Source organism: Hippocampus zosterae, chromosome 11, assembly GCF_025434085.1.
Source record: "Hippocampus zosterae strain Florida chromosome 11, ASM2543408v3, whole genome shotgun sequence".
NCBI classification, from domain to species: Eukaryota; Metazoa; Chordata; class Actinopteri; order Syngnathiformes; family Syngnathidae; genus Hippocampus; species Hippocampus zosterae.
The window spans coordinates 21,477,323-21,504,855 of record NC_067461.1 but is presented as its reverse complement, the minus strand read 5'-3'; the positions used below and the strand labels follow the sequence as shown (position 1 = coordinate 21,504,855).

General features: G+C 41.8%; 1 protein-coding gene across 1 annotated transcript; it reads left to right on the top strand.

Moving 5' to 3' along the window:
• The first annotated feature begins 971 nt into the window (after positions 1-971).
• On the top strand, positions 972-27,533 carry pitx3 (paired-like homeodomain 3). The gene is made up of 4 exons (XM_052081165.1): positions 972-1,209; positions 8,285-8,402; positions 14,519-14,724; positions 25,623-27,533. The coding sequence occupies exons 2-4, from the start codon at positions 8,294-8,296 to the stop codon at positions 26,181-26,183; spliced, it is 876 nt and encodes a 291-aa protein (XP_051937125.1). The 5' UTR covers positions 972-1,209; positions 8,285-8,293; the 3' UTR covers positions 26,184-27,533.

The window sequence follows — 27,533 nt, the reverse complement described above, 5'->3', positions numbered from 1 at the left end:
AAGTTTCATAATATTTCACATTTCCATTTCCATTCCATGACCCCAAAAAAAAATAAACTACAAGTAAACACATCACTGTGACCAAAATAGGCGAAGGAATTGAGGGAGGCAACATCCAACATTTTGTGTGTAAGAATCACTGGCCACCTGCAGGTTTTCCTTACATTAGGAGCAACTAACCATTTCATTCACTGCTTCACTCTTCCTTTTGTTTTGTTAGATGACTTCTGGTTTGTTCATCAGACTATTGTCATCCACAGCATGATACTCACAAGGACAATAGCCCTTCCCTTCCCTTGCTAGCTCAAAATGGTCACGTTGCTATCGAACCCAAATTCTGAGCTATGAATCTCCTGTGATTTGGATGGCTTCGAGGCATGCCGGTCTTCTTTTGTGAAGTCCAAGCCATCTCACTTCCTGGTAACCATTTTTGTTACATTGGGGGGGAATAAGGGACGCATGCGTGTGTGTGTGTGTGTGTGTGTGCGTGTGTAAGTGCGTGTGTGTGCGTGTGTAAGTGTGTGTGTGTGTGTAAGTGTGTGCGTGGGTGTGTGTGTGTGTGCGTGCGTGTGTGTGTGTGTAAGTGTGTGTGTGTGCGTGTGTAAGTGTGTCTGTGTGTGTGTGCGTGTGAGCGTGTGTGTGCGTGTGTGTGCGTGCGTGTGTGTGCGTGTGTGTGTGCGTGCGTGTGTGTGTGTGTGTGTGTAAGTGTGTGTGTGTGCGTGTGTGTGTGTGTAAGTGTGTGTGTGTGTGCGTGTGTGTGTGTGTCTGTGTGTGTGTGCGTGTATGTGCGCGTGTGTGTGTGCGTGTGTGTGCGTGTGTGTGTGTGTGTGTGTGTGTATGTGCGTGTGTGTGTGTGCCTGTCTGGGTGAGTGAGGGAGAGCGTCCCGAGATATGGGGGCCGTCCTTTAGTGGACCTCGCTGTCACACACACAATATTTCGTATGAACGCAGCCCCCACCCTCTCTGCCCACCCCTACATTGTGTGTGGGATCCAACCGCACTGTTCTTGCAGTCTACATGCCAGCACAGAGGGGAGACAAACTGCGAGGAAAGCGACTCGCCGACTCTCGACTAGCTTTTGAGACTTTTTGATAAACCGATGAACTTTTTGTCCATGTCACCGTCACACCTGAAGCCAGGACAGCCAGCGGCCCGCAGCAAAGCTCTTTGCCTTCTCTACGGATTAATATAACCAGACCGGGATTGGATGTAAGTGCTCGCAGCCGCACTTTCCCTGCCTGTCGAGAACTTGTTTTTCTCATACACGTTTTCCGAAAAGCAGACATGAAAATGACTCCGCATGTTTCCGCCTTTTAGTCGATTTAACAGATGATCTGCGTTGAATTAAACTTCTTATAGGGCACAGACAGAAAATCCACAATAAAATCAAACTACCTGTATTTTTTAAAGCCGATTATTATTTTAAATGCAATGGACCGAAGTTGATATTGATTTGTTCTTGCATTTGAAAATGAACTGCCTGCAATTTATAGCGCAAATTAATTGAAATTATTTTCTTACTCCATCGGAAATACACACTGACTTCCCAGAGGCAGACAAGTCTGTGAAAAATATTTTGAGGTTCAGAATTGATAGGTGGCAGGTGGTTGCGGGGCCACAAGAGACACTGCTCTATAAACCCCCTCCCTACCCGCCCCTCCCTACACACGCACAGCCGCGCGAGTAATAAACAAGTCGAAGTTCACTATCAATTTTCAAAAAATATTCTGTTAAGGTAAATACATTTTAAAATACGTCATTACCTCATCATTATTTTCGAGGATTAGATTAAAACAGAGACGATGCATTTAGAATTTATATGAAATAATAGTTTTTGAATGTAAAGGAAATAAAACCCGTTTGATCAAACGTTTTGGAAATGAGATTTGCCGAATAGAAACAACCATTTAGTCATTGTTTCATGATCTACTGCCTGGTATATGATAATCTGTTTCAGTAAACTATTGTTCTTGTTGACCACGTTGACATTTTCAATATAACAATCAGAATCTCTAGAAAAACAACAACAAAAAGAAATCAGATAGACGACAAATCAAATCTAGTTTACAATATTGCGCTCGCCTCCCAGCAACGACACACGGCAATGTTAATTTAGTTAAATGTTTGGAGGAAGTGCCGTTCTTTTTTGTGGTTTTGCTGCCGTGGGAGAACGCACCCTGCTGAAGTGACAGTGATACATGCGAAAATAATTTAAAATTTAAAAATAAAATAATGTATTACATGTAGGTCTATTCATTCAATCAATAGTAGGCCTAATTTATTATATATATATATATATAATTATTATATATTATATATATATATATATATATATATATATATATATATATATATATATATATATATATATATATATATATATATATACATTAGATTCGGATTCAGAAAACATTTTTGTTTATTTTATTGTTCTTGTTTTGTTTGTGTTTATTCCACCAATGCAAATTGGCTAAAATAAGCATACATTTACAATTGAAAGCATACATTTATAATTGAAAACTAACCTACTGTATAGGAATTTGTTGTCGTCGTGCAAGCGGAGAAGTAAAGATAAATTAAAATGTTTAGGAAAAAAACCCAATGAATTTGCCATGATACGTCGTTCTTCGCGGTAATTTCCACACGTGAAAGAACTAATAATAATAATAACTAACTAAACTAATTTATTTCTGTGACAAACTATCTAAAATAGGAGCGTAAGTGCGGACGTCCTCAGTCAGTTATTTGGAGGTAGTGTTTGATTGTGCAGGTCTCGGCCTCCTTCAATCATATGCAAATGAGTGTTATAGGAGGGCCCGAATTAACATCTACAAACATCGGGCCGAAATTCCATCTGCCGTCTCTTCAAGGAGGCCCTTAATAAGTTCTCAGACAGCAAAGTGACACACATCTTAATCAACTCTTAATCCCTAGAATTAATTCTCGACGCGTTTATGAATAATTCCCGCGCTGATCGCTGCTGTCCGTGCAAATGCGAACATCCTGCACAACGGACCGCCAGATGGACCGGGGGCAATCTCCTGAAATATGAGCGGATTTTTACATCCTTTATTATCTTTTTTATTATTTTCACCATCCTCGTATATATTTTAAATAAGATCGGTGTTACTGGCATACTGCTTATGCTAATGAGCACACCAACGCAAATGGAATATTCATCTAGCTAGACGAACATACACCCGGCATCAAGAGAAAAGTCACCCACATGTTTGCAATATTATTTTTTATTAATTATTTCATTAATTAATAATTAATTAACCTCCCAAGTGAAGTGCACATTTCAGTTCTACAGTCACGCACCTTGTTAGCCTTTGTGGCAGGTTGTTGGTCATTAGCGGGAGGGGAGGGTAGCTGGGTGTAGAAGGATCTTGATTTTGGAAATATTGTCAAGTGGCCCCCCTGGCGTGTGTATAGGCTGGGAAGTGCATGCAGGAATGGGGAGGGAGGGGGCGTGAGGGTGCTGACACCTTGTTCTAGACAACATGACTGGCAGTGCCAAGCCGGTGGGCCTCTCAGCACCACATTGACACCACTCCGTCTGGCCATCCATCACTGTCAGATATATATCGCCCCTCTGGGTTGTATTACAATCAAATTACACACCCCTCTCCTCAAAAAAAAGAAACTAGTCGTTGTTGCCTGGTAAAAACCCTGGCTCCACAGTTCCAAAGAGTTTGGGTAGTGCGGCGCTGCAATTCTTTCTTACAAATGACAAATTACTGACTGAATTCCTTTAAAAAGGGGCTCGTTTTTTGGGGGGACCGAATTGTAAACTTTGGTTTTAGCACAGAGGACATATACTCTATCCAAGGAAGATCACCTAAGGACTCCATTTTACAATTCAAACTAGTTCATTTAAATTTAGAGTGTTTGTATTTTTATACTTGGTTCACGGGATGGGAACCAGATGAGATGGTTTCACAAGCACCATAGCTGTGCATTTTTCTTTTTAGTTATACTGTTCATATACTATTTGAGTGATACAGTACTTTAAAAATACTGTGTGTATGTTCAAAACAAAATGAATGTCACTCTGATGCACTATTTACGTGTATGTGAACAATTAAGGCAAAGTGGAGCTTTCTGAACCCCAAATCAATTTTAACCCACCATTCTGTATCAGGAGCCCATTAATCCAAAACCACCACACTAAGGCAGTGCGCTTACAAAGCTAATCTCTCTACTAGGAGTTTATGACCTTATACAGCCTCAAATGTTCTTTCCCAAGAAAGGACTTATAGCCCATGGCTTTGAAAACCAATTTTGGAGTCTTCTCATCTTTTCTGAAAGGCGATGATAATTCTCACGAATGTGCAATGGAAAACAGATGCAATTCTCTCGCATGATAATCTCCACAAAATGTTTGCAGTGTTGAGGTTCACGTCTCAGATTTCACACATATGGTACACTATTCTGTTTTATTAAACGCATCAGCATGCTTATGCAGAGTGGCTACAAGTAACTGTATATGCAGTTGCTCTAAATGCATCATGTTGTTCACTTCTTATTCAAGTGTCATATTTTTTGTCCATTCTCTGTAATCACATAAACCTTTCGTGACAATACCGTCAGTGATCACATCAAAATAATTCAGCCGCAGGCGTAATAAAAGCTAATCCTGTAACTTTAAATAACTTTTCGCTTCGGAAAGACACTTTTAACTTAAAATGAGTCAGAAAGCATATGATACAGAAAATATGAATTCATCCATCCATTATCTGAACCGCTTCATGAATTGTCACTAAATGTGTTTTACAGATTTAAGATTGCAGATACTGATATGTTATGCTGCAAATGGTCATAACTTCTTTTTTTAACATATGACATATGGTTTAATACAATTTCATATATGCATCAACAGGGATGCTATGTTCTATTCAAAGATAAGGAGATCTGACTTTATTGATGTCTCTTCAACACAAGATTATTTCCTTTCGACTTTAATGTACAGTTGGATCTCATTGCAAAAATAACTTAGTCGTGTCACTTTACATGTAAAAGGTAAAATCTCATTTGTAGCTGGTTGCTGTGAAATAAATCCAAAGAATGTGAAGTACTTTTCAGAAAGAAAAAAAAATCACATTTTCTTTGTTCCAAGCCATTTTTGCACTCTGTCCAAAAAAATGCTACCCCTTTTGCGAGCCTGGGGTCAACTGGTGAAAATTATTTTCTTATTGTGATTTTAAAAAAAAACCTTGAGATGACACATCTCGTTTGTGAGGGGATCCCACACTGGAGTCGGTTCAATGATGTGTTTGTAATGTAAAGCAGGACACCCACAGTGTTTCAGCATGGAAAATATTTATAAAAAGACCAAGTCCAAGCGATCTATTTCATTCTTTAAAAATACAGTAAGAATTATTTCTAGATTCAATATGTATCGGTGTGCTTTGCATAAGTGCCTGAATACAGATTGCACAACACATTGAACATTTTCTATCCTTACTTAATTCTGATGAGTTGCGGTGAATGAAATCAGCCAGGCGACGGAGTCTGGATAGGACCTGCTGCTAACAAGCCTTTCACACACCTCCCAATGAACCTCAGTAATATTGGAACGGGTATTTGGACTTAATGTTTTTTTTTTTTTTATCAATGGCCCGAAAATCCTGCTCCACATTCCCTCCTTCGGCAAGCGCCCGGGGCGGACCGACCGGCTTAACATACCCGTCAGCCGGTCGCCAACCCCACCAACAGCACACCAACTGATAGCCGAGACACGCCACGGGAGGGTACACGGGTGGACGTCTTCTCCATCCTGCACGTCATTCTCCAGTGCTGGGGAAACCGCGAGCGCACGCCCGAGCGCCTCGTCTGCTTCCCCCTGGCCCGCCCGCTCAGCGGCAAGTCGGAAACGCCGCGCTATGGAGTCCACCGCAAAACAAAAATCCTTCCCTCACTCTGGAAATACTTGGTTTACCTGGTCCCATTAATCATTTTTATACTTTATTATTATAAGTTGAGTGGCGACAGAACAAAATGGAAACAGCTAGTTTTAAAAGTTAGCGTCCTTGAATGCGTGGTGAGGGATGCAACAGCGATACATACCTGTCAACTCATACGGTTTAGCCATTGTTCATACGGATTTTGTGGTGAATCCTACATATATGGCCGTATCGCACAAATCATACAGATTCTGAACATTTCCGGTCTTTTTTTCACCAACTCCAAATGAGTTGGAGTTGGTCAAAAAGTAACGCAGGAATACAACTCTGAACACAGTAATGCCACTAAGTACAATGATGATTAGACATTAACCAGACATTGTATTATGGAGATCTACAATAAATATCATTGAAAAGTTCGTGGGTTTTTTTCTGCCGTTATTTTGACATATAAAACGCGTTGGTATGTTATAAGGATTTTTTGCTCTTTATAAGGATTTTTTGGGTAGTTTATACAGGTTGGCGCTCCGAAAAGTTGACAGGAATGGCGATATGACTGGCTGCCCTTTGTGTCTATCAAGTGACAAATTTCAGAACGGATGAGAGGAAAGTGTTTAATTATTATTATTATTATCTTTGTTAAATCGTTTTCTGCGTTGACAGGCAGCTCTATCAATAGAAAAAAAAGGAGGTCTATGTGACTTGAGTTAATGCCATGCAATCGACCAACAATTGGCGAGCTATTGGTCGCGAGCGACGCAATGGGCAAACCTGATGTGAAGTAAAGTATACATATTGTGGAGTGATGTTCAAAAGGCGGTGGGCGTATCCAACCATCTATTCTGGATGGTGTTGATCTTGTGCAGGGTTTTAGAAGGCAACGGAACTTTATTCCAGATGACATTGAGCGAGAGGTGGGGTCACCCTGCAAAGATCGCCTGTTTGGCAATTGGCTGTCTCATTGCCAGGGACACCTAAATAGACACAATTAAACGAAAACACCTCTATGGTAATTAGTCATCGGTGAACTAGACCACTTAATTCCCCTGACATTTCCAATTGTGGCAACAGTGTTCTGTTCCAACATGACTGTGCCCTAGTGCACAAAGAAAAGTGGACGAGTTTGGTATGGAAAAACGTGACATATATTCCCTCAAACACTTGATAGGGCGTCTAAAAATATCTTAAAAGAACAAAGTCTTCCCTGAAGACTGAAAACTTCAAATGGGTTGATATTTACTTCCATGTTAACTATGTGGGATATTTATGAAGGCAAAACAGCCAATAATTTGTCCATTTAATCCCAAAGAAATATGGGATTAGACATATGCAATCATTCATACAAACATCAGTTTTCTTTGGGTCAAAGGTCAAAATCAGGTGTACGTGTGTGTATATATAAATTCAGAGGGCAGTGAACCTTAAATTACGCCCACCTCTGAGTACCATGGGACCTGTGACGGATGATGGACAAACACATGGCCAAGAGCATGGCCTGCAATCACAGTGGTGTAGCGCCATCTCTACAGCAGGGGGGCTGGATGGTTGGAGGCGGAGACAAATACAGTCCAGCCTTTCCTGGAATCTAAATTTACTGCTTCTAAGTAAGAAAGCTGTAACCACAACCCTACTGCCCCACAGAGACTGCCCATATCCAAATATCCGGTAAAGGTTGAAATACAGCCTCAACATTTATGCCTGGAAAAGAGGGTAAATTGTGACAAGGTTGACTTGAGGTGACCCCCCCCCCCCAAATTCCTATTGTTTGTATTATAAAACAGATTTTGTGTCTTTGGGGGTGTGGGGGAGTGGTATACAGCATTTAAGACTTTGCACACATTGCATTTTTTCTATACAACACTTGTCATCCCCAAAGCCCATGTATTCAAGGTGTTAAATACGCTGCGATAAATAAAATTAACCATTAGTTATTTTGGGAGCGATGTGAAAGAAGATGTCTCATCAGCTTGCCAATTGGTCTAGAAATCCAACAGCAATAAATTGCTTTCCATGTTAGCCTAAAATAGTCACTGACAGGTCTCGCTCTGTTCATGACGTCACCACAAAGTGGAAGTGGAAACAGTCAACAATTTATTGGTAAAATGAACAACAACGTTATATAGAAATAATAATAGTCATAATAATAATAATAAAGATAAGAATAATATTAATAATAATAATGATGGTGTCTATTGATGGATGTATTTTTAACTCGTTCAGTGCCGTTGACAGGCAGCTCGATCAATACCAAAACAATGGGAGGGTTGGGAGTTAATGCCAAATGTAGAAAAAAATGTGACGGAGAGTGTACCTCGCTAAATCTTAAACCAATTGTTGACAGTGTGCATTCAACGTGTATTTTGCGTGTCCGTGTGCAGAGCCTGGTTATGGATTTTAACCTCCTGACGGATAGCGATGCCCGCAGCCCGGCGCTGTCGCTCTCCGACTCTGGAACTCCGCAGCACGACCAGGGATGTAAAGGCCAAGAGAGTAGTGGTAAGTACCCTTACACTGGTGAATTGAATCGGGGTCTATTAAAAAAGTAAAAAATGTACATTAAAAAACTGTTACTAAAGTGAAGCATTTTAGAAATAATACAAGGTGTATTATAAGCTAGAGTTTAGATACAAAAAACAGCGCTATTTGCATGAATAATTAATGAAAATATGATGATTATCCCATTTTGTTTCGTTTGTTATCGTCATGAACGTAAACACGTGGTGATTAGTGTTAATTCAGAAATAAAAATATATGTAAAAACGCTAATTGTCATACTTGGGGTTTTGCTGTGCCCCACGTAATCTGGGGTATGTGCCAATTATCATGACATGCGGGACATCAAAAACGGATGGGTGCCCAACTAAAACGTTACTGCCATTTCATTTTGCGTTCGTCATAAATAATTAAGAAATAATGCAATAGCAATAAAATAAAGGTAGTGAGATCTCACGATAACATTTTCTGCATTGAATGGCTGGGGGAAATCAAATTCCAATTGAACCAAATTTGGTCCATTGTCGTATAAAATGCTACGTGCATATTATGACTAATTTTCCTAATTCCCCAGTCAATTCAATTCGGTTTGTCCTCACACTTCTGCTTGGAATTAATTGCAGAGCGTTGAATTATTTAGCGAATGTGATGATATTCAGTGGACCAGTTCAGACAAAGGTGTCATTCATACCCTGGATTATTATTATACTATATTATTATTATTATTATAATTATTATAAACCCATCCAGTGACGCAGTGTAATGACAGCCCGTGATAAATACGCGCTATTTATCTTGCTTGTAAATGCATAGACTGGAATTAAATGCGCCCGGAAAGCATGAGCCACGCACATATCCCCTAATCCTCAATAATTGGACACTCCGTTGTTTGTGGTCTCTCTCGTGGTCAGGCGATGGCTAATAAAGCACAAGGTATTTCTAGCGACTCCGAAAATGGAATTTAGTCACATAAGAGCTTGCGGGAATGCAGAATACACACTGTGTCCCGTTCGGTTTGATCTGGTGTTATTGTAAATATTTTTTAAAGAAAGTAATAAATTTTACGACGAATCGGATAATATTGGTTAGGGAATAGTAATTCGCCCAGTTTACATCCGATTACACTTGACGTTGTGTTTTAAAAGCTAAATAAAAGTATTATCGGGAGCGCGTCTGACAGAAGGAAACCTCCTTGTCCGTGACAGCGCGTGACTCATGTTTGCAGCTGAGCACAAGGAAATATCAAATCGAATAATTTATGTTAAAAGTTCTGCAGAATAATGCAGAAGAATAACTAACTTGGGTTGTCTGCACGCGCAGGCCACCTTTGTATTCAGCAGAAATGCGTTTATTATCGTCACATACGATAATAGCGAACTTGTAAAGAGTACATTATTCGTTAAAACGGAGCTTCATCGTGTTTTATATTTCTTGTTTTGAATATCATGAACGTTTGCATGAACGCATCATGGTAGTTGCGTCCACGAGTTAGGGAGATTAACATAATTGCTAACGTAGGCAATGCATGGTTCGACACCCTAACAATTCATACGAGTACACTGTATTATTTCTTACACCATGTACCAGACACTTGAATTAAATATAAAGATATAATAAATTGTCTTTTTTTTCTACATCATCAACAAAGAAAAATGAAAAGTGAATGTTCAAATGTTGGCCTCATTATCTGCTGCCGGAATGTAATTACATCAACTGCAATTTTAATGAATGTTTTTATAAATAAATTTAAACTTATTAAAATAAGTTGTGTTACTATTTCCTGCAGGGCAGGCAAAAGAGGCTCTCATCTTTTTTCTTTTTTTTTTTTAATAGATGAATGAGTGTCAAATGACGTCATTTTTTTTCTAGGTCCATGCATATTGTGAAAGTACATTTTCAGTCAGAAGATTACATGAGCTAGGTTATTTGTTTAAAAGCCTTGCATAATAAACTCCTCCGTGAAGCTGACCTGGAAAAAGTCTGGTTTGTCAGCACATTATCAGTCAGATTGCTTCCATTGTTGGGAAGCGCGTTGCTCTAAAAAGGGCTGCCCTTTCCTCTGTATTGTGTTTTAGACTTTGGCCTTAAGTGACAGCTTAGCCAGTGTCAGTTTACTGCCAGATAACAGCCACAGCTTGGCTCTTATTGGTTTTGCTGGTGGCCCCGTGGAGTCTGTTTTTAAACCCTGCTGATGATTTCGAGCCGCTCCCAGAGAGTTAAACCCTCACCAAACAGAGCCCAACCTGCCCCAGTCACAAAAGCCTGATCCACAGGATTAGCTGGCCAACTAATTTCACTTCTTTCTGTGAGGTCCTCATAGCAGCGGCAGCCAAATCTGGTAGAGTCCTGGCAGACATAACATGGATGTGTGGTCCCCCTATGGCACTCATTGTGCCGGGCGACAGATACACTCCGTATTTTCGCACATCTCTGAACGTAATGGAACCAGTAATTGCCATGAACTAGTCCAAAGGTAGAAACATTTCAGATACGATTTTAAGATGTTTTTCACATGCTCGTCACTTGCTAAAGTCATCAAGAGCAACCGAAGTGATGTTTTACAACAAAGCACAAAAGGGCTCGTTTTTTCATGCTTAGTACAAATCTTGCACTGGGCACAGTCTAAATCCGAGCAGAGGTGGGCGAGAACAAGTATTGGTATACTTGTAGAGCTATGCAAGTGGGTGTAGTGAGTGCCACATTTCAAAAAGGGCGCCATTGTGGGCGAGAATACAGAGGACTGAATTTACGGCTCCCAGTCCCTGCCATGGTGGATGGAGAAACTGAGGAGATAAAGTGCGCTCGTAAGTAAGCGCAAGCAGACCTCCATGGGCAGATGATATAAAATTGACATGAGCGGGATCAGAGATCTGTGAAATGTCCACTTGGATGCTGCCTCCCACCCTGTGTACATGCCCATGTGAGACCGATCACTTCCAGCCCCAGGCCCGCAACCCTCCGCCATGCCCCGCACCTGTGCCGCAGGCAGTGGGTTGATTTATAAAAACAATAATAAACATGATAAATGTACCGTAATGCATTCAATGAATTGAGGTCAGCAATGATTCAAAGAGTTTGATGCACATAGTTGTCATATTCATGAATGAAATACGATGGCATGCATCATTTTTCCATTCAGCTCAGAATCTGCCTCCCTGCCTGCAGCAATAGTGAGATATGGTTCCAGGAATAAGGTTTAGAGTACCTTCAGCTATGAAATTGTCAGGTGCACGTTGAAGGAAATGCCTTTGGCACGTCAGAACTCCCAGCAAGGCGCAGAGAGTTGATCCAAAGTCCCAAACAAGCACATCAAGGATTGCATCGGCATGAAAATCAGGATACACCAGGTTTTCTGCTGGAGCGCAGCTATGCTGTCTGATGATAGAGCCCCGAGACTGTAAAATCTAGTTTGTTTATCAATACTAAAGAAAACAGAACAACTGTATTTGGATGATTGATGGACCAACAAAGAAATACATTTGTTTTATCATCTGAAATAAGTCAATATTTTATTATTAAAGTATATGGATCCAGATAATCTATAAGGTCTGAGCATTCAACCTTTTTTTTCTGCCTTTGAATATCGCCACAACCAAAAGGGAATGGGTACATACTTGTATGAGTTCCACAGAGCTAGTTATCCAGCCATTTGATGTGCTCTTGCCTTGATTGTGTAACATTTTTCATCAGAGGCGCTGAAGAGCTGACTGCAAGTGCTCCATCTTGGGTCCTCTTTTGGTAGCCTGTAGAGTCCTTGTCCCTTCTCTTCTCTCCTCTTGTTGTGACACTGACTGCTAAAGTATGACATTCATTCGGCACAGGGCAATGTGGCGTGCATGTCGTCTATGTCCGGAGCTCTCGAGTTTTTTGTAATTATATCTATTCATTCATTCATTCATTCATTCATTCATTCATTCATTCATTCATTCATTCATTCATTCATTCAATTTCATCCACACTCGGGTCGCGGCGGGTGCTGGCGCCTATCCCAGCCGTCTTCGGGCAGTAGGCGGGGGACACCCTGAACCGGTTGTCAGCCATTCGCAGGGCACACAGAAACGAACAACCATTTGTGCTCACACTCACACCTAGGGACAATTTGGAGTGTTCAATCAGCCTGCAGTGCATGTCTTTGGAATGTGGGAGGAAACCGGAGGACCCGGAGAAAACCCACGCAAGCTCGGGGAGAACATGCAAACTCCACAGAGGAGCTGGAATTGAAATAATAATTGGAATACCTCTGCACTGTGAAGTCGACGTACTAAACACAGATTACCGGGCCGCCCGTAATTATATTTGTTACTTTTTAAATACTACTTCATACTTGCCAACTTTCCAGATTCAGAGGTTCAAGGGAGACTCCCGATTTCTAACCCTATCTTTCATGTGCTTGCCAATGAGTCATTACTCTGATTATTCTCATGATTTTACAGTAAAGTAAACAGTTAACACTTGGGGCATGTGACATGCCATGGTTCGCGACAGCATGCTCGGATTCATTGTCAGAATAACCATCCAGCGATTACTCTTCTTTTGAAACAGCCTTGTGAATATTTTCAGGTGAATGTAATGCCTCGTGTACTGTACATTTTTAAAAAATGTTTTCTTTTTTTTTTATAGACCATGTTAATCAAAAATCAATGCTGCCACTAAATGTTTTGGAAACCCGGCAGAAGCGTCCCACTGGTGCAAAAGATTCACCCAACCATCCATTTTCAACACTGCTTATCCTGGTGCTGGAGCCTTTCCCAGCCCAGACTCTGGGCGGAAGGCAGACCACACCCTGAACTGGTCAATTGCAGGGCACATATAGAGTCAAACAACCATTCAGACCCACAATCGCACGCTGCCCACTCACAAGTCAGGCGAGTGTACCACGACACAATCACCGACTCCAGTGCAAAAGATTTACTGTACATTGAAATGCATAGAGCCATTGAATTGATGGTTGTGGCGGTTGAAGGAACGATAATTCGTAAACATTTTTGTATAGTTTTTGAGGGTAAACCGGGTAATTTATTCATAATCACAAAAACAGCTCTGTCAGCCTCATTTTCCTTCATGTGTTAAATATAAGGGGAAAAAAATGGAAACCTGGCCAACAAACCTTGGACCAATACCCCAATGAAAAAAATCTCGCAACCCGACTCATATTCAAATCAGACCCACAAACAACCATATGGGAGAGAGTTTTTGCCTTTAGGCGCGTATGTTGCCATTTTCTGGCTGTTGTGTTAGGTTGTTGAAATTGAATTCTGGAGTTTTCTCTGTGAATCTCCCGTCATGAATTCAGGCTGGAGCTCGCTCAGGAGAAAGATATTGATTTAAGTCTGTCCTTACCGCAACTAGGCTTAGGCTTCTGACGTTAATATTATTCTTATAGTTTCAGAATATGATTATATTTTCTATCGACCTCCACATATATATCTGGGTGAGAATCGGTCATGTTTTTTCCCCCCAATAGGTTACGGAATGTGTCCAATGAATGAGGCAAAGTTATAACATGAAGTAAATAAAAAATATAGTGAGTTTCCCCGTCATATTTTTATTCTATTTCTACATATCTGCACATAAATTGTGGTGCGAATTGGTCTTGTTTTTTGATTTCTATAGGTTACAAAATATACAAGGCAACCTTATGACATGAAGACAATGCAAAATATTGTTAGTTTTGTAGACCATGATGATTGCATTTTTATCTAGCCATTGATCTTTGGTAGCAATCAGGCACATGGGTTTGGGATACAGCAGCTTCTATCAAAACTCTGAAGCTCACGGGCTTTGTCAGACATTGCCAGCCAATGTGCTGTAACACACTCAGTTTTTTTCTTTCTCCACGGAAGAACAAACCTGATAGATCATGGGAATATTTAAAGACGCCATACAGCATTTTCTTAGCAATGGAGACCAGCACACAAAATGAACAGTCTAGTCACTTCATGGATTTGACTTATTGCACCTATTTTGGTTCCCGCCTGTTTATTCATTGCATACTATTTGCATATGGTAGTAAGTAGGTCTATGTTCTAAAAGGCATGAATGTTTACATGTTAAGTTACTCTGCTAATGGAATGGCTGGTCTTCCACTAATGGGCACACTCTCCTGTACATGACTGCAGACACAGAGAAATCCCACCCGAACCAGCTGGATGAATCCAGTACTGATGACGGCTCACTGAAGAAGAAGCAGCGCAGGCAGCGAACTCACTTTACCAGCCAGCAGCTCCAGGAGCTGGAGGCCACCTTTCAGAGGAACCGCTACCCTGATATGAGCACCAGAGAGGAGATTGCAGTATGGACCAATCTCACAGAGGCACGGGTCAGGGTGGGTACACACGTTGATAATTTATCGGGACTGATTTTAACAGTCAATATGGGTTCTATCATTGGCCAGGGTCCAGGAAAGGATCTGGTGGCTACATTAAGCTGAAACCTTTCCATAGGTTGATGCCGCTGCATCAATGTGACGATGTAGACTCCGGTCTAGTTTTCAAAAGAGTGATTTTTGAGGCTTTCTGTATTATTTTGGACGATGTATGGTGGAGCCATTTTTATCACCATTATTTCATTCGTCAGACGATGAAACGTATTTCGCCAAATGCAACCTATTGAGTTGAGTAACCTATTGTAGCTAATATGCACTTGTTCGTGAATGTTAATGCGAAGAGCAAATGGGGATTTTTGGTGCGAGCCCATGCTTTTTAACTTTCATTTAACCACTTGATTCACTTTGGTATACAAATCATACAGGCCCCATTTTTTCCCCAAACAGTTCACCCGTGGCACAAAAGACAGTTGAATCATGTCGTAAATAAACATTTTATGAATTTATGGTACAGTGCTGATGAACAACAAATCTGGCCAGTCCATGACCATTCATCCTTGACCTTGCCAAGAGATACATACCATACTGCTCCTGTAGGTACAAGGCTGTATGGCATGACCTACCATTTTCTTACATATATCACTGTGCTACATCTTTTCCTTTGCATAAAGGTTATTTAGTATTTAGAGTGTTCCATTAACCTGCCATGCATGTTTTGTAATATGGGAGAAAACCGGAGTACTCGGAGAAAACCCACGTAATCGTGGGGAGGACATGCAAATTCCACACCGGAAGGCACTGTGAGGCCGGCACGTTAACACGTGAACTCTTGTCATTTTGCTCTAATATGTATTCATTCACACAATACACACAATAGCTACACCACTTAATGCAATGCAGGAACAGGACAAAAACACCTGTGTTCAACCATCCATTCATATTGATGCAGACAGCCGTCATTTTCGAAGAGATGCCTCTTTCAGGGATTTCATCGCAAAGGTGATGCAACCTTTTTTTTTTTTTGAATTATATGCACACTGTTTGAACTTTAAGATGTATTGTTGTCTTTGGTGGAACACTGAGTTCTGAGAAATTATGTGGAGTTTGCATGTTCTCTTTCAATTTGCAAGGTTTCTCTACAGGTACCGTACTCATCTGATTTTCAAGGCATGTACAGTAAGTAGAAAAAGTCGACACTCAGTCAAATGTTCAGAAGTTTAAGATAAACATCAATTAAAACCTTTTTCCACCGTTGGTGTAAACTGAGGAGGTAACTAGACATGTGTTGTTGGATAGCCAAGGCAGCAAAGACTTCTTGATTTTCCACAAACCCTTTTTACGCATAACAAAATAATTATCTCACGCTACTCAGCGGTCGGGTACACCCGATTCCCATTTCGAAGGTTTACGGAAAAAGGTGTCACACTGACATGATAAATTAAAGAGGCGCCGCCGTGTGGCGTGATAACGTATGATAATAACGGACTGTTAAAACCATAAATTTGACCTACAACCTGTACAACTCAATTGAGAAAACTGAGTTGTACCGGTATAAATTGCATGTTCTGCGTGTGCAGTATGATCTCAATAGTTTATGTTTTTTTTTTAAACTCAGCACAGGTTTTAACTCCATTTGTCATGGAAAAATGCTTTAAAATTATTTATCTCCATTTTTATTAAAAATAAATAAATAAACAGGGGCGTAAATATTTTTTTATATCCACCAAACGTTAAGTTAATTGAAAACTCCTAATTGCCTTTTGGAGTGAATGTTAATGTCTCTCAGTTTCTATGTGACAGGTCTATAAGTGACTGATGATTTGAGAGATGAGTGATTTAACTCCATTGATTTTGCGTGGGATGAGTCGACAGCCAATGAAACACAGTCAGTATACAGGCATATTCATAGCAAGCTCAAAATGTGGTGTTCTTTAAATATAGAAAGTGGTGTCTGGACAGTACATCATTGTTGAAATTAACCAACATTTTCCAGGTAATTGGGTGGCAAAGTATAAAAGCACAGGTCTAGTTGATGAGAAATGTATAACGGTTAAAGCAATGCAGGTACTCTAGTAGAGCCACTGCAAAAAGACACACAATAGCAATGGAATTTGTAACAACCAATCAAATCCATGACATAGACTACAATGATCAATGAGAAATATTTGTTTTTATTTTGGCTATTTTTAGCTCATAACCATATTCATGAGATGAAACGTCACAATGTGTGCACTAATAGTTGTTCTTCCGGAAAAAACAACACATTTCAGATTGGCCTCTTAAATCCGTTTCACCTGCTTATGCTTTAGCAGCTTTACATGCTTTTCACCTGGGAGCATAATTTACCAATATGTGGTTGAGCAAAAAGCTGTTTATAAACACTTTTTTGAGCAATGGAAGTAAATAGTGGAATTAAATGTCATTTTGTGCTGTCCAGTTTCCAAAATAACAAAACAAAACATTTGACCTGCTTTAAAAAAAAACAAAATTAGACTGAGTGTATAAACTAGATCATTTGGATTAATCTACACACATCCAAAAATGAGTACGCTGAGAAGCCCTCTCATTCTTGATGGGAATGCGAAGCTGGCCTACGACTGCAGGGCCACTTTATAATTACAGCCAGCATCGATATAGACAGGAGAATCTTAGAGGTAGGCGGCCCGGTAGTCGAGTGGTTAGCATGTTGACTTCAGAGTGCAGAGGTACTGGGTTCATTTCCAGCTCCGGCGTTCCTGTGTGAAGTTTGCATGTTCTCCCCGTGCTTGCGTAGGTTTTCTCTGGGTCCTCCGGTTTCCTCCCACATTCCAAAAACATGCATAGCAGACTGATTGAACACTCCAATTTGTCCCGAGGTCTGAGTGTGAGCGCGGAAGCTTGTCCGGTTCTGTGTGCCGTGCGATTGGCTGGCAGGGTGTCCCCCGCCTCCTGCCTGAAGACAGCTGGGATAGGCTCCAGCACCCCCCGCGACCCGAGTGAGGATAAAGCAGTTTGGAAAATGAATGAATGAATCTTAGAGGTGTGATAGCACCTCAATGAATAGATTTCATTCATTATGTCTGAATGAAATCAATTCACAATCTATTCACCTCTAATCTTCGTCTTCCATGTTAGCTATGGTCATAAAAAGTGTGAACAGTTTTGTCAGCGTTGTGAGGTTGACTATTGAGTAATTCCATTTGGAGGCAAAAAAGGCAGAACGGGGTGTACTCTTTGGCTGTAACCACTGACCACCACTTTGTAGTCAGTCGCTGTTACTGTGATGTCTAAAAAGGATTTTATGTGAAATTATGTACATACTACTTCACACAAACTCACCTAAGCCACATTATCTGATCAGTACGCTCTGCCGTCAAAGCTGGATTTCTGATAATTTGGCGAATGGTCCTCCAACCCCTTTGTACATCATATAAATATGTAGATGAATCATATTTATGATCCTTAATTTTCCACATAATAAAGCCCATCTCTAGTTTGTCTTGGCGTCACCTAAACCAGGGGTGTCAAACTCATTTTCGTTGCGGGCCACTTTGGAGTTACGTCTTCCCTTGGAGGGGCGTTACAACAGTGAAACTGAATAAATGTTTAATCATCACATCATATTCTTGTACACACACAAAAAATTGATGACTGGTTTTGAAATCAGTCAACAATATATATATATATATATATATATATATATATATATATCCATCCATCCATCCATCTTCCGAACCGCTTGATCCTCACTAGGGTCGCGGGGGGTGCTGGAGCCGATCCCAGCTGTCCCCGGGCAGTAGGCAGGGGACACCCCGAATCGGTTGCCAGCCAATCGCAGGGCACACAGAGACGAACAACCATTCACGCTCACACTCACACCTAGGGACAATTTAGAGTTTTCAATCAGCCTGCCACGCATGTTTTTGGAATGTGGGAGGAAACCGGAGCACCCGGAGAAAACCCACGCAGACCCGGGGAGAACATGCAAACTCCACACAGGGAGGCCGAAGCTGGAATCGAACCCGGTACCTCTGCACTGTGAAGCCAACATGCTAACCACTGGACTACCGGGCCGCCCTATATATATATATATATATATATATATATATATATATATATATATATATATATATATATATATATATATATATATATATATATATATATATATATATATATATATATATATATATGCGGCTGGATAGCTCAGTTGGTAAGGCATCGGTTTGGCATACGGGAGACGGTGGTTCGAATCCCGCTTGGGGCAAAAATGAGCACATAACACCATCCAGTGTGGGTCCTTGGGCAAGATCCTTCACGCTAATGCCTACCTCATACAATGATGAGAGACAATAAAACGAATGACATGCCGGCTCAGACGTCGCCCGGCCAAACAAGGTCTGCGTCAGGTGCTGGGGAACCAGAGCACCCTGATGAAAAATGGGCTACTGGAGATGGGCGAGATGCGATAACATGGCTCTGTTGGAATGCTACTACTCAAGCAACCCTAGTCAGAGGGGTTACATGCAGAGAATGTGGGCTAAATGGTTACTTCGAAACCCACAGTCACGGTTGACCGCGAAACAACTAGTAGCTCAGTGTTCCAACATCCACAAACGGCAACTGCTGTCACAACTTGAGATTGATGAGGCACAACGCAGGTTCCATGGTGAAGGGCCCCAGGCTGCCAGATCAGAGGAGGAGGTCATACAAGAGATTGGGAGGCAAGCCCCAATGAATGCAGATGATGAGATTGGGTGGTCAGCCCCAATGAATGAAATGCTGAGCGAGGCAGCAACTGACCTGAAAGCTAAGATCATGGCGAGAATGAAAGCTGGGCAACCTAGAAACCGATTACAACGGCTATGTGAAGTACCATCTGAAAGTCTCATAGAAAGTGTGAATGCAGCACTGAGGGCGATCCCTACCGTAACGATCACAGAAACCAATGAGCTGATATACGCTTCAGCATTAGTGATCCTGGAGACTCTGGGCTATAAGAGCAACCATGGAAGCCATGAGATACGTTACCCACCATGGAAAAGACGGTTGGAGGCTAAGATCAAGGTGGCCCGGAAAGATGTGAGTCAATTGACGGAGGCCCAGAGAGGTGTGATGAAAAGGCCGATACCCGAGAGGTACATCCAGATGACCATACCTGAAGCACTCGAAACTGCCAAACAAAGGCTCCAAGCCTTGTCCAGTCGCCTAAAGCGGTACACGAAAGAGAATGAGGCCAGACGAATAAACAGGCTGTTCGCAACACAACCTGCGAAAGTGTACGCTCAGTGGCAGGGTCCTAACAACAGAGCTGACCCACCAAGACTGGAAACTGAAAGGTACTGGAAAGGCATATGGGAGAAGGAGGTTGCACATAACAGCAGTGCACAATGGCTGGTGACCCTGAGAGAGGAACACAGCAACCTCCCTGAACAGAACCCGGTTACCATAACAGTGGCAGACATACAGGAAAGAGTCTCAGATATGAAGAACTGGACAGCACCAGGCCCGGACATGGTCCATACTTACTGGCTAAAGAAACTCACAGCACTCCATGAGCGCCTAGCAGTACAAATGAACCAGCTGCTGAGGGATGGGACTCACCCAGAATGGCTAACCGAAGGGCGAACGATCCTGATCATGAAGGATCCGTCGAAGGGTGCAGCCCCATCCAACTATCGGCCAATAACCTGTCTCTCCACAACATGGAAGCTCATGTCAGGCATCATTGCGGCTAAGATAAGTGGACACATGGATCAATACATAAACGAAGCACAGAAGGGCATTGGTAGAGATACCAGAGGAGCCAAACATCAGCTCCTGGTTGACAGAACAGTCGCACAAGACTGCAGGTCCCGACGTACCAACCTGTGCACAGCTTGGATTGATTACAAGAAAGCCTATGACTCGATGCCACATACATGGATCACTGAATGCTTGGAGTTGTATAAGGTGAACAGGACCCTAAGAGCCTTCGTTGCGAACTCGATGAGGATGTGGAAAACCACACTTGAAGCCAATGGCAAGCCACTTACCCAAGTGTCCATCAAATGTGGCATATAGCAAGGTGATGCACTCTCCCCACTGCTGTTCTGCATAGGACTGAACCCCCTAAGCCAAGTAATCACCAAGACAGGCTATGGATACCGCCTCAGAAATGGAGCTACAATCAGTCACCTCCTCTACATGGATGACATAAAGCTGTATGCTAAGAGCGAAAGGGACATAGATTCCCTGATCCACACAACCAGGATCTACAGCAGCGACATCGGGATGTCATTCGGGCTTGAGAAATGTAGTCGGATGGTGACTAAGAGGTAGTCCGCACTGAAGGGGTCTCACTCCCTGAAGGAACAATAACAGACATTGAGGACAGCTACAAGTACCTTGGTATACCACAAGCCAATGGCAACCTCGAACTGGCAACAAGGAAAGCGGCTACGGCCAAATACCTCCAGCGAGTGAGGCAAGTCCTAAGAAGCCAGCTCAATGGCAAGAATAAGACCCGGGCAATAAACAGCTATGCCCTGCCAGTGATCAGATACCCTGCAGGAATAATAAGGTGGCCAAAGGAAGAGATTCAGACCAAGGACGTTAAGACCCGAAAGCTCCTAACCATGCATGGAGGGTTCCATCCCAAATCCAGCACCCTGAGACTGAAGGAAGGAGGCCGGGGACTAGTGAGTGTGAGAGCCACTGTCCAGGATGAAACATCCAAGCTCCATGAATACATCAAGGAGAAGGCTCAAATGGATGACGTACTCAGAGAATGTCTCAGACAATGGGGAACAGAAGATGAGGCGCTGGAAGAGGGACCATCATAGGAGGACAAGCCCCTACATGGGATGTACCACCGGACCATAACTGAAGTGGCTGATCTAAAGAAGTCCTATCAGTGGCTAGAGAGGGCTGGCCTGAAGGACAGCACAGAAGCACTCATCCTGGCTGCTCAGGAACAGGCCTTGAGCACCAGAGCCATCGAGGCCCAGATATACCACACCAGACAAGACCCAAGGTGTTGGTTGTGCAAAGAGGCACCTGAGACAATACAACACATAACTGCAGGGTGTAAGATGCTGGCAGGGAAAGCCTACATGGAACGCCATAACCAGGTGGCTGGCATAGTCTACCGAAACATCTGTGCGGAGTATGGACTGGAAACCCCAAGGTCAAAATGGGAAACACCTCCGAAGGTGGTGGAGAATGACAGAGCGAAGATCCTGTGGGACTTCCAGATCCAGACTGACAAGATGGTAATGGCGAACCAACCAGATATCGTGATCATAGATAAAGGGCAGAGGAAAGCCGTTGTAGTGGATGTAGCGGTCCCAAGTGATGGAAACATCAGGAAGAAGGAACATGAGAAACTGGAGAAATACCAAGGGCTCAGAGAGGAGCTGGAGAGAGCCTGGAAGGTAAAGGTGACAGTCGTGCCTGTGGTGGTCGGAGCACTCGGGGCAGTGGCCCCCAAACTAGATGAGTGGCTGCAACAGATCCCGGGAACAACATCGGACATCTCAGTCCAGAAATGTGCAGTGCTGGGAACAGCAAGGATACTGCGCAGAACCCTCAAGCTTCCTGGCCTCTGGTAGAGGACCCGAGCTGAATGAGGGACGGACACCACCCAAGTGGTGAGACGAGGATTTTTTTTTTATATTGATCAATCATTGTTCTAGTGAGTGTAAACGCCTTAAAACTATTGCAAAATCTCAATGTTGTTTATTACGCATGACAATTTGACATTTTGGTTTAGAATTTAGCGACAATCATGGAAGTTGACACTTGATTTGCTTTTGCGGGCCACATAAAATTATGTGGCGGACCGGATCTGGCCCCTGGGCCTTGAGTTTGAGACCAGTGACCTAAACCTCATGTGCATTGACCTACGTTTTAAAACTAACATTCGCTTTGAACTTTCTTGCGTATAGCATCCATAACTATTAATCATGTATTATTCACGTGCATTAATTGACTCACGATGAGCAGGATAAAGATTTATGTTGAGAAGAAACCTCAACACCTTGACATTTCGCCCTTTCCAGAAACCTTCAACCAGCATAGCCTTGGAGTCACTGTGAAGGTTGAGTGGCTTCTGTTCTCCAGCGGGGGTTTCCCCCACTGTCACTGAGTGAGATGGAAAAGTCATAAGCTCTAGGCTGATATTGATGCTCAACGGTGTTCTGTTACGATAATACCAGTCAGTTGATTGAATGATACGTCGAACTCGATTGCAAAGGGAGATGAGAGGTGTCACAGTAAAGACCCTTGGTGGTAGAGCACTGAAACAAAATGTATGCTTTTTTCCCCATAACCAATGATATTCATATAATTATAAATACATTTGTTCCAGAAACAAAGCATTGTCAACATTCTGCTTTTGTTACCTATTCCTGGTTTTTATGTCTTTACTCAGGCCATGTTTTATCCTCCTGACTACCAGGAAAAAAAATGTTGTCCAATCACATTTATTTTGAAATTCCCCAATCTATGTGAAGTAATTGGACTACTCCAAAAGAAATCAGCGAAAACAACGTGAATAGCTGTCCACTCTAGTAAGTGCTGTCCCCTGAAAGGGTTAACCATACGCTCCAGTCTCCATTACATGGTGATTGTTGCGCTTGTGTAAATGACGGACATATTTTCCCACAAAATGACTTAAGCTTTTGGAGAGGTGCCATGATTGCCAGTGCATGTGCTTTAGAATCATGCTTTATTCCAGCTGACATTCTTTGAGAATTACAAAGCCAAGCGAATACATTACAAAGGATTGCAGCATGGGGAAGGGAGTACCAATGTGGTACCAATCAGATTGGTGGCTGGCTTCAGACAGATGTTTGCATTCATTGAGAACACAAATTGACCTTGACCCCGAATGACACTTTGGTTATGGTCTCTTGTGTTGTTCAGTCATATGGGTTTCTTTTACGTGCAGAATAGATTTGATACTAAGAGGGAGGACCCAAAAGACTAGTAAGTGTTTGATAGAAAAAAAATAATTTTAAGTTAAGTTGCTAGTTGTAAAAAATAAATGGATGCTTTACAAATAGGACATTCAGACATGAAATCGCCTTTAACGTTCTTATTTGCTATTTAATATTTGCTCCTTTTGAAAATTGCAATCTAGATTGAGCAGACAAATTCTGAAAAAAAATCCTTAATCCGTAAAATCCATCTAGCAATTTTCAATGAAGAGTTAACCACCGACCAGTCGACTGAGGTGAGGACGGCTTTAGCAGTTAAGTTACCATGTCACACAAATGTCTGTTCATTTACATTAGTGTTTCTCAAATAGCGGGGTGCCCCCCCACGCTGATAAGGTGCTAGTTTTTTTTTTCAGCGAAAATGTGCAGAATATTGCCAACAATCATGTCACTTTATGATTGGTAATTCAGTGACAAATACAGGTCCCGGCCACACATTGAGCAGGAGATGAGAGTTGCTGTTTCCTGATTCAAACCTCGCTTCGAAAAGCCGTGCATTGCAAAACGTGCTCTTTGTAGCCATGAATCCAGACATCATCTGGAACAAAAAAAAAAAGCACAAGTAGTTTTATATATTTTTGTTTTGATGGTTAAAGTTTTTTTTATATTCTTCTCCTGAGAAAATGTTGGTGATTAGTTTGAATGCATTATTAGTTATTGATTTCTTCTTCATCTTCATCTTCATCTTCCAAACCGCTTGATCCTCACTAGGGTCGCGGGGGGTGCTGGAGCCTATCCCAGCCGTCTTCGGGCAGTAGGCGGGGGACACCCGGAATCAGTTGCCAGCCAATCGCAGGGCACACAGAGACGAACAACCATCCACGCTCACACTTACACCGAGGGACAATTTAGAGTGTTCAATCAGACTGCCACGCATGTTTTTGGAACGTGGGAGGAAACCGGAGCACCCGGAGAAAACCCACGCAGGCCCGGGGAGAACATGCAAACTCCACACAGGGAGGCTGGAGCTGGAATCGAACCCTATACCTCTGCACTGTGAAGCCGACGTGCTAACCACTGGACAACTGGACTACCGAGCCACCCCCGTTATTGATTTCATGTAATTTTATTTTTCAGTATTCATATGGTTCGACATGGTCAGTCAAAAAATATTTATAGTTAAATTAAGGATTTAACGTAATTTTTGAATTTCAGATGCAATTTAAATCTTTTCTATTCCAGTTACTAAAGCTATTTTTTGTTGTAAGTTGGTCAGTATTTCTTTTCTTTCATTCTCTTATACGTTAATAAGGATACAGTGTTATGCAAAGGTGTTCTTTTACAATTTTAGAGACAAATGATATTATTTATTGTCGTGTGAGGGGAGGGGGGAGCGAGATGTTTTCCTCTTCCTAGGGGGGCATGACAGAAAATAATTGAGAACCACTGATTTACATAGATACAGTAAGTCAAACTCGAGAGCTCACAGACCTCATGAGTGATGATGGCCATACACACAAAGAATGAAACGTTTACGCACACATCTAGGATACGGAAAGGGGAGGGACGCCAAATTGATGAGCAGTTTGGATGTTTGGTCCCTCGCTTGGGAAGAAGACTCACATTTCTTCAGCTGAGCTACTGCCACTATATTTCCTTATTATTATTATTTTTTTCGCTTGCCACAGTCTTGATTTAGACAACATCCGTAATGGAAATGTGTGAGCTTCACTATAATACTTAAACATAATCGTTCAAGGTATTGTGTTTTGGTGTCCTTGAATTTGAAATCACTTTTGTTTTGTTTCATTTTCTAGTACTGTATGTCATGACACCTAACCTCAGAGTGTTATGATTGAAGGAATTGATCTCCAAGAGTAAATTGTGCATTTCTGACTGATAATTATTGTAATATAAAACTCCTCCAACCGAAATCAACTTTTCAGAGGGTTAAGAAATTTTGACTAATCACATTTGTTCTTATTTTGACTTCTTCAGGTTTGGTTCAAGAACCGGCGTGCCAAGTGGAGAAAGCGGGAGAGGAACCAACAGGCCGAATTGTGCAAGAATGGCTTTGGTGCCCAGTTTAACGGACTCATGCAACCTTATGATGATATGTACACGGGTTACTCGTACAACAACTGGGCCACTAAGAGTTTAGCGAGCAGCCAACTCTCCGCCAAGAGCTTCCCATTCTTTAACTCGATGAATGTAAGCCCCCTGTCGTCGCAACCCATGTTCTCTCCCCCTAGCTCCATCCCCTCGATGAACATGGCCTCAAGCATGGTGCCCTCGGCCGTGGCTGGAGTTCCTGGCACAGGCCTCAACAACTTGGGGAACCTTAACAATCTCAACAGCCCAACGGCACTCAACTCAGCGGCAGCCACATGCCCATACGCTGGCACAGCCGGCCCATATATGTACAGAGACACCTGCAACTCCAGTCTGGCTAGTCTGCGACTTAAGGCCAAGCAACACACCAACTTCACGTATCCCACTGTGCAGAATCCTGTGTCCAACCTGAGCCCCTGCCAGTATGCTGTCGACCGGCCAGTATGAAGAGGAAGCTCCGCTCTCAGTTCTCGAGTGACCCGCTTCATATATCTTCAGTTCCATCTCAAAAGTGCGTTGCAGACTGACAGACTAAAGCCAAAGGGGCAGACAATTTCTCCAAACTGATACAAGAAATGGACATGCCCGTGATGGACCACCCTGGCGCAAAGGAATACTCACATTGTTTGTGAGACTTTGCCGACTGACCAACTGCAAGCATTTCTGAAAAACAAAACAAACACAACGCCCCATCTCCCCCACACCCGCTTTCAAAATGGCATTTTTCTAAACTGCATTATTAAAGTAAACTTAGTGACCGAGGGGAAATGAAGATGGCTTCAATTGGACTCACGCTGTAGATCTTCTTTATGCTTCGACTGCAGGATAAGGAACCTGTGGTTTTAGTGTTGGAAAATTTCTTGGATGTATATAACAGACTCTTTTCAGTTTTGTATGTGAGAACAATAGATATGAAAACAGTACTTTAAACATGACAAAAGCATGTTCCTCAAATACAAAGCCGTAGGGTTTATGTACAAAGAGACATCCTTTGGGGAAATTAATACTTCTGTTGTGAATTCCGTTCCCCGCGGGAAGGTCAGAGGTCAAAGGCCAATTTAGACAAGCAAGAGGGGGGCAGTACTGGATTACGAAAACATCCAGTTCAATGCAACAAATAGGAGTACCATCAACCTTTTTAACACGAAAAGCCATTGGTTGTATTGATTTGTGTGGTGTTATACAAAGGGAGTCTGTGACAGTCAAATATATGTAAGAGTGAAGTTGTTATAAGAAAAAAACTGTTTTTCCCCCCCTGATGTAGCCTACTTTGTCTCATTAAAGAACAAACCAAAAGAACAGCTTCTCATAGAAATTGCAATTCACTCAAATATTGCTGCATGTCAATGCTGTCATCAAATTGCAATGTGCATGAAAAAAATGAATCATTTTAGGATTGATGGTTAATGCATAAGAGCATATTGAAGCAATTGTAAATTATATTCACTGGGGCAGGTGCTATAATCTAAATTTTAATTGATATACTTTAAACATAACATATACATGCTATCGATACAACAATTTAAATCCTGTTCATATCTATTTACAAAATCAAAAACAGCTGACCACTTTCTCGTCATGTTTGACATGTTTCTACATCTGAACGAATCACGAAGGTGATTAAGTACAAATTTAAGATGACTACAGTACAGTGATTACCGTATACCATTTTGGCAATTTTATATATTCTGTATATTTTTTAAATCAAATCTTAAAGGCTCCTATGACATGTTGGTTATTAATGAACATTTAAATAATTTGATCCAAGGTCAAACTAGTGACATTTTAATACAATTA

Coding starts and splice junctions, on each gene's coding strand:
- pitx3 (XM_052081165.1), top strand. CDS start 8,294: ATGGATTTTAACCTCCTGACGGATAGCGATGCCCGCAGCCCGGCGCTG. Junction 8,403..14,518: donor TAAAGGCCAAGAGAGTAGTG/GTAAGTACCCTT, acceptor ACATGACTGCAG/ACACAGAGAAATCCCACCCG. Junction 14,725..25,622: donor TCACAGAGGCACGGGTCAGG/GTGGGTACACAC, acceptor TGACTTCTTCAG/GTTTGGTTCAAGAACCGGCG.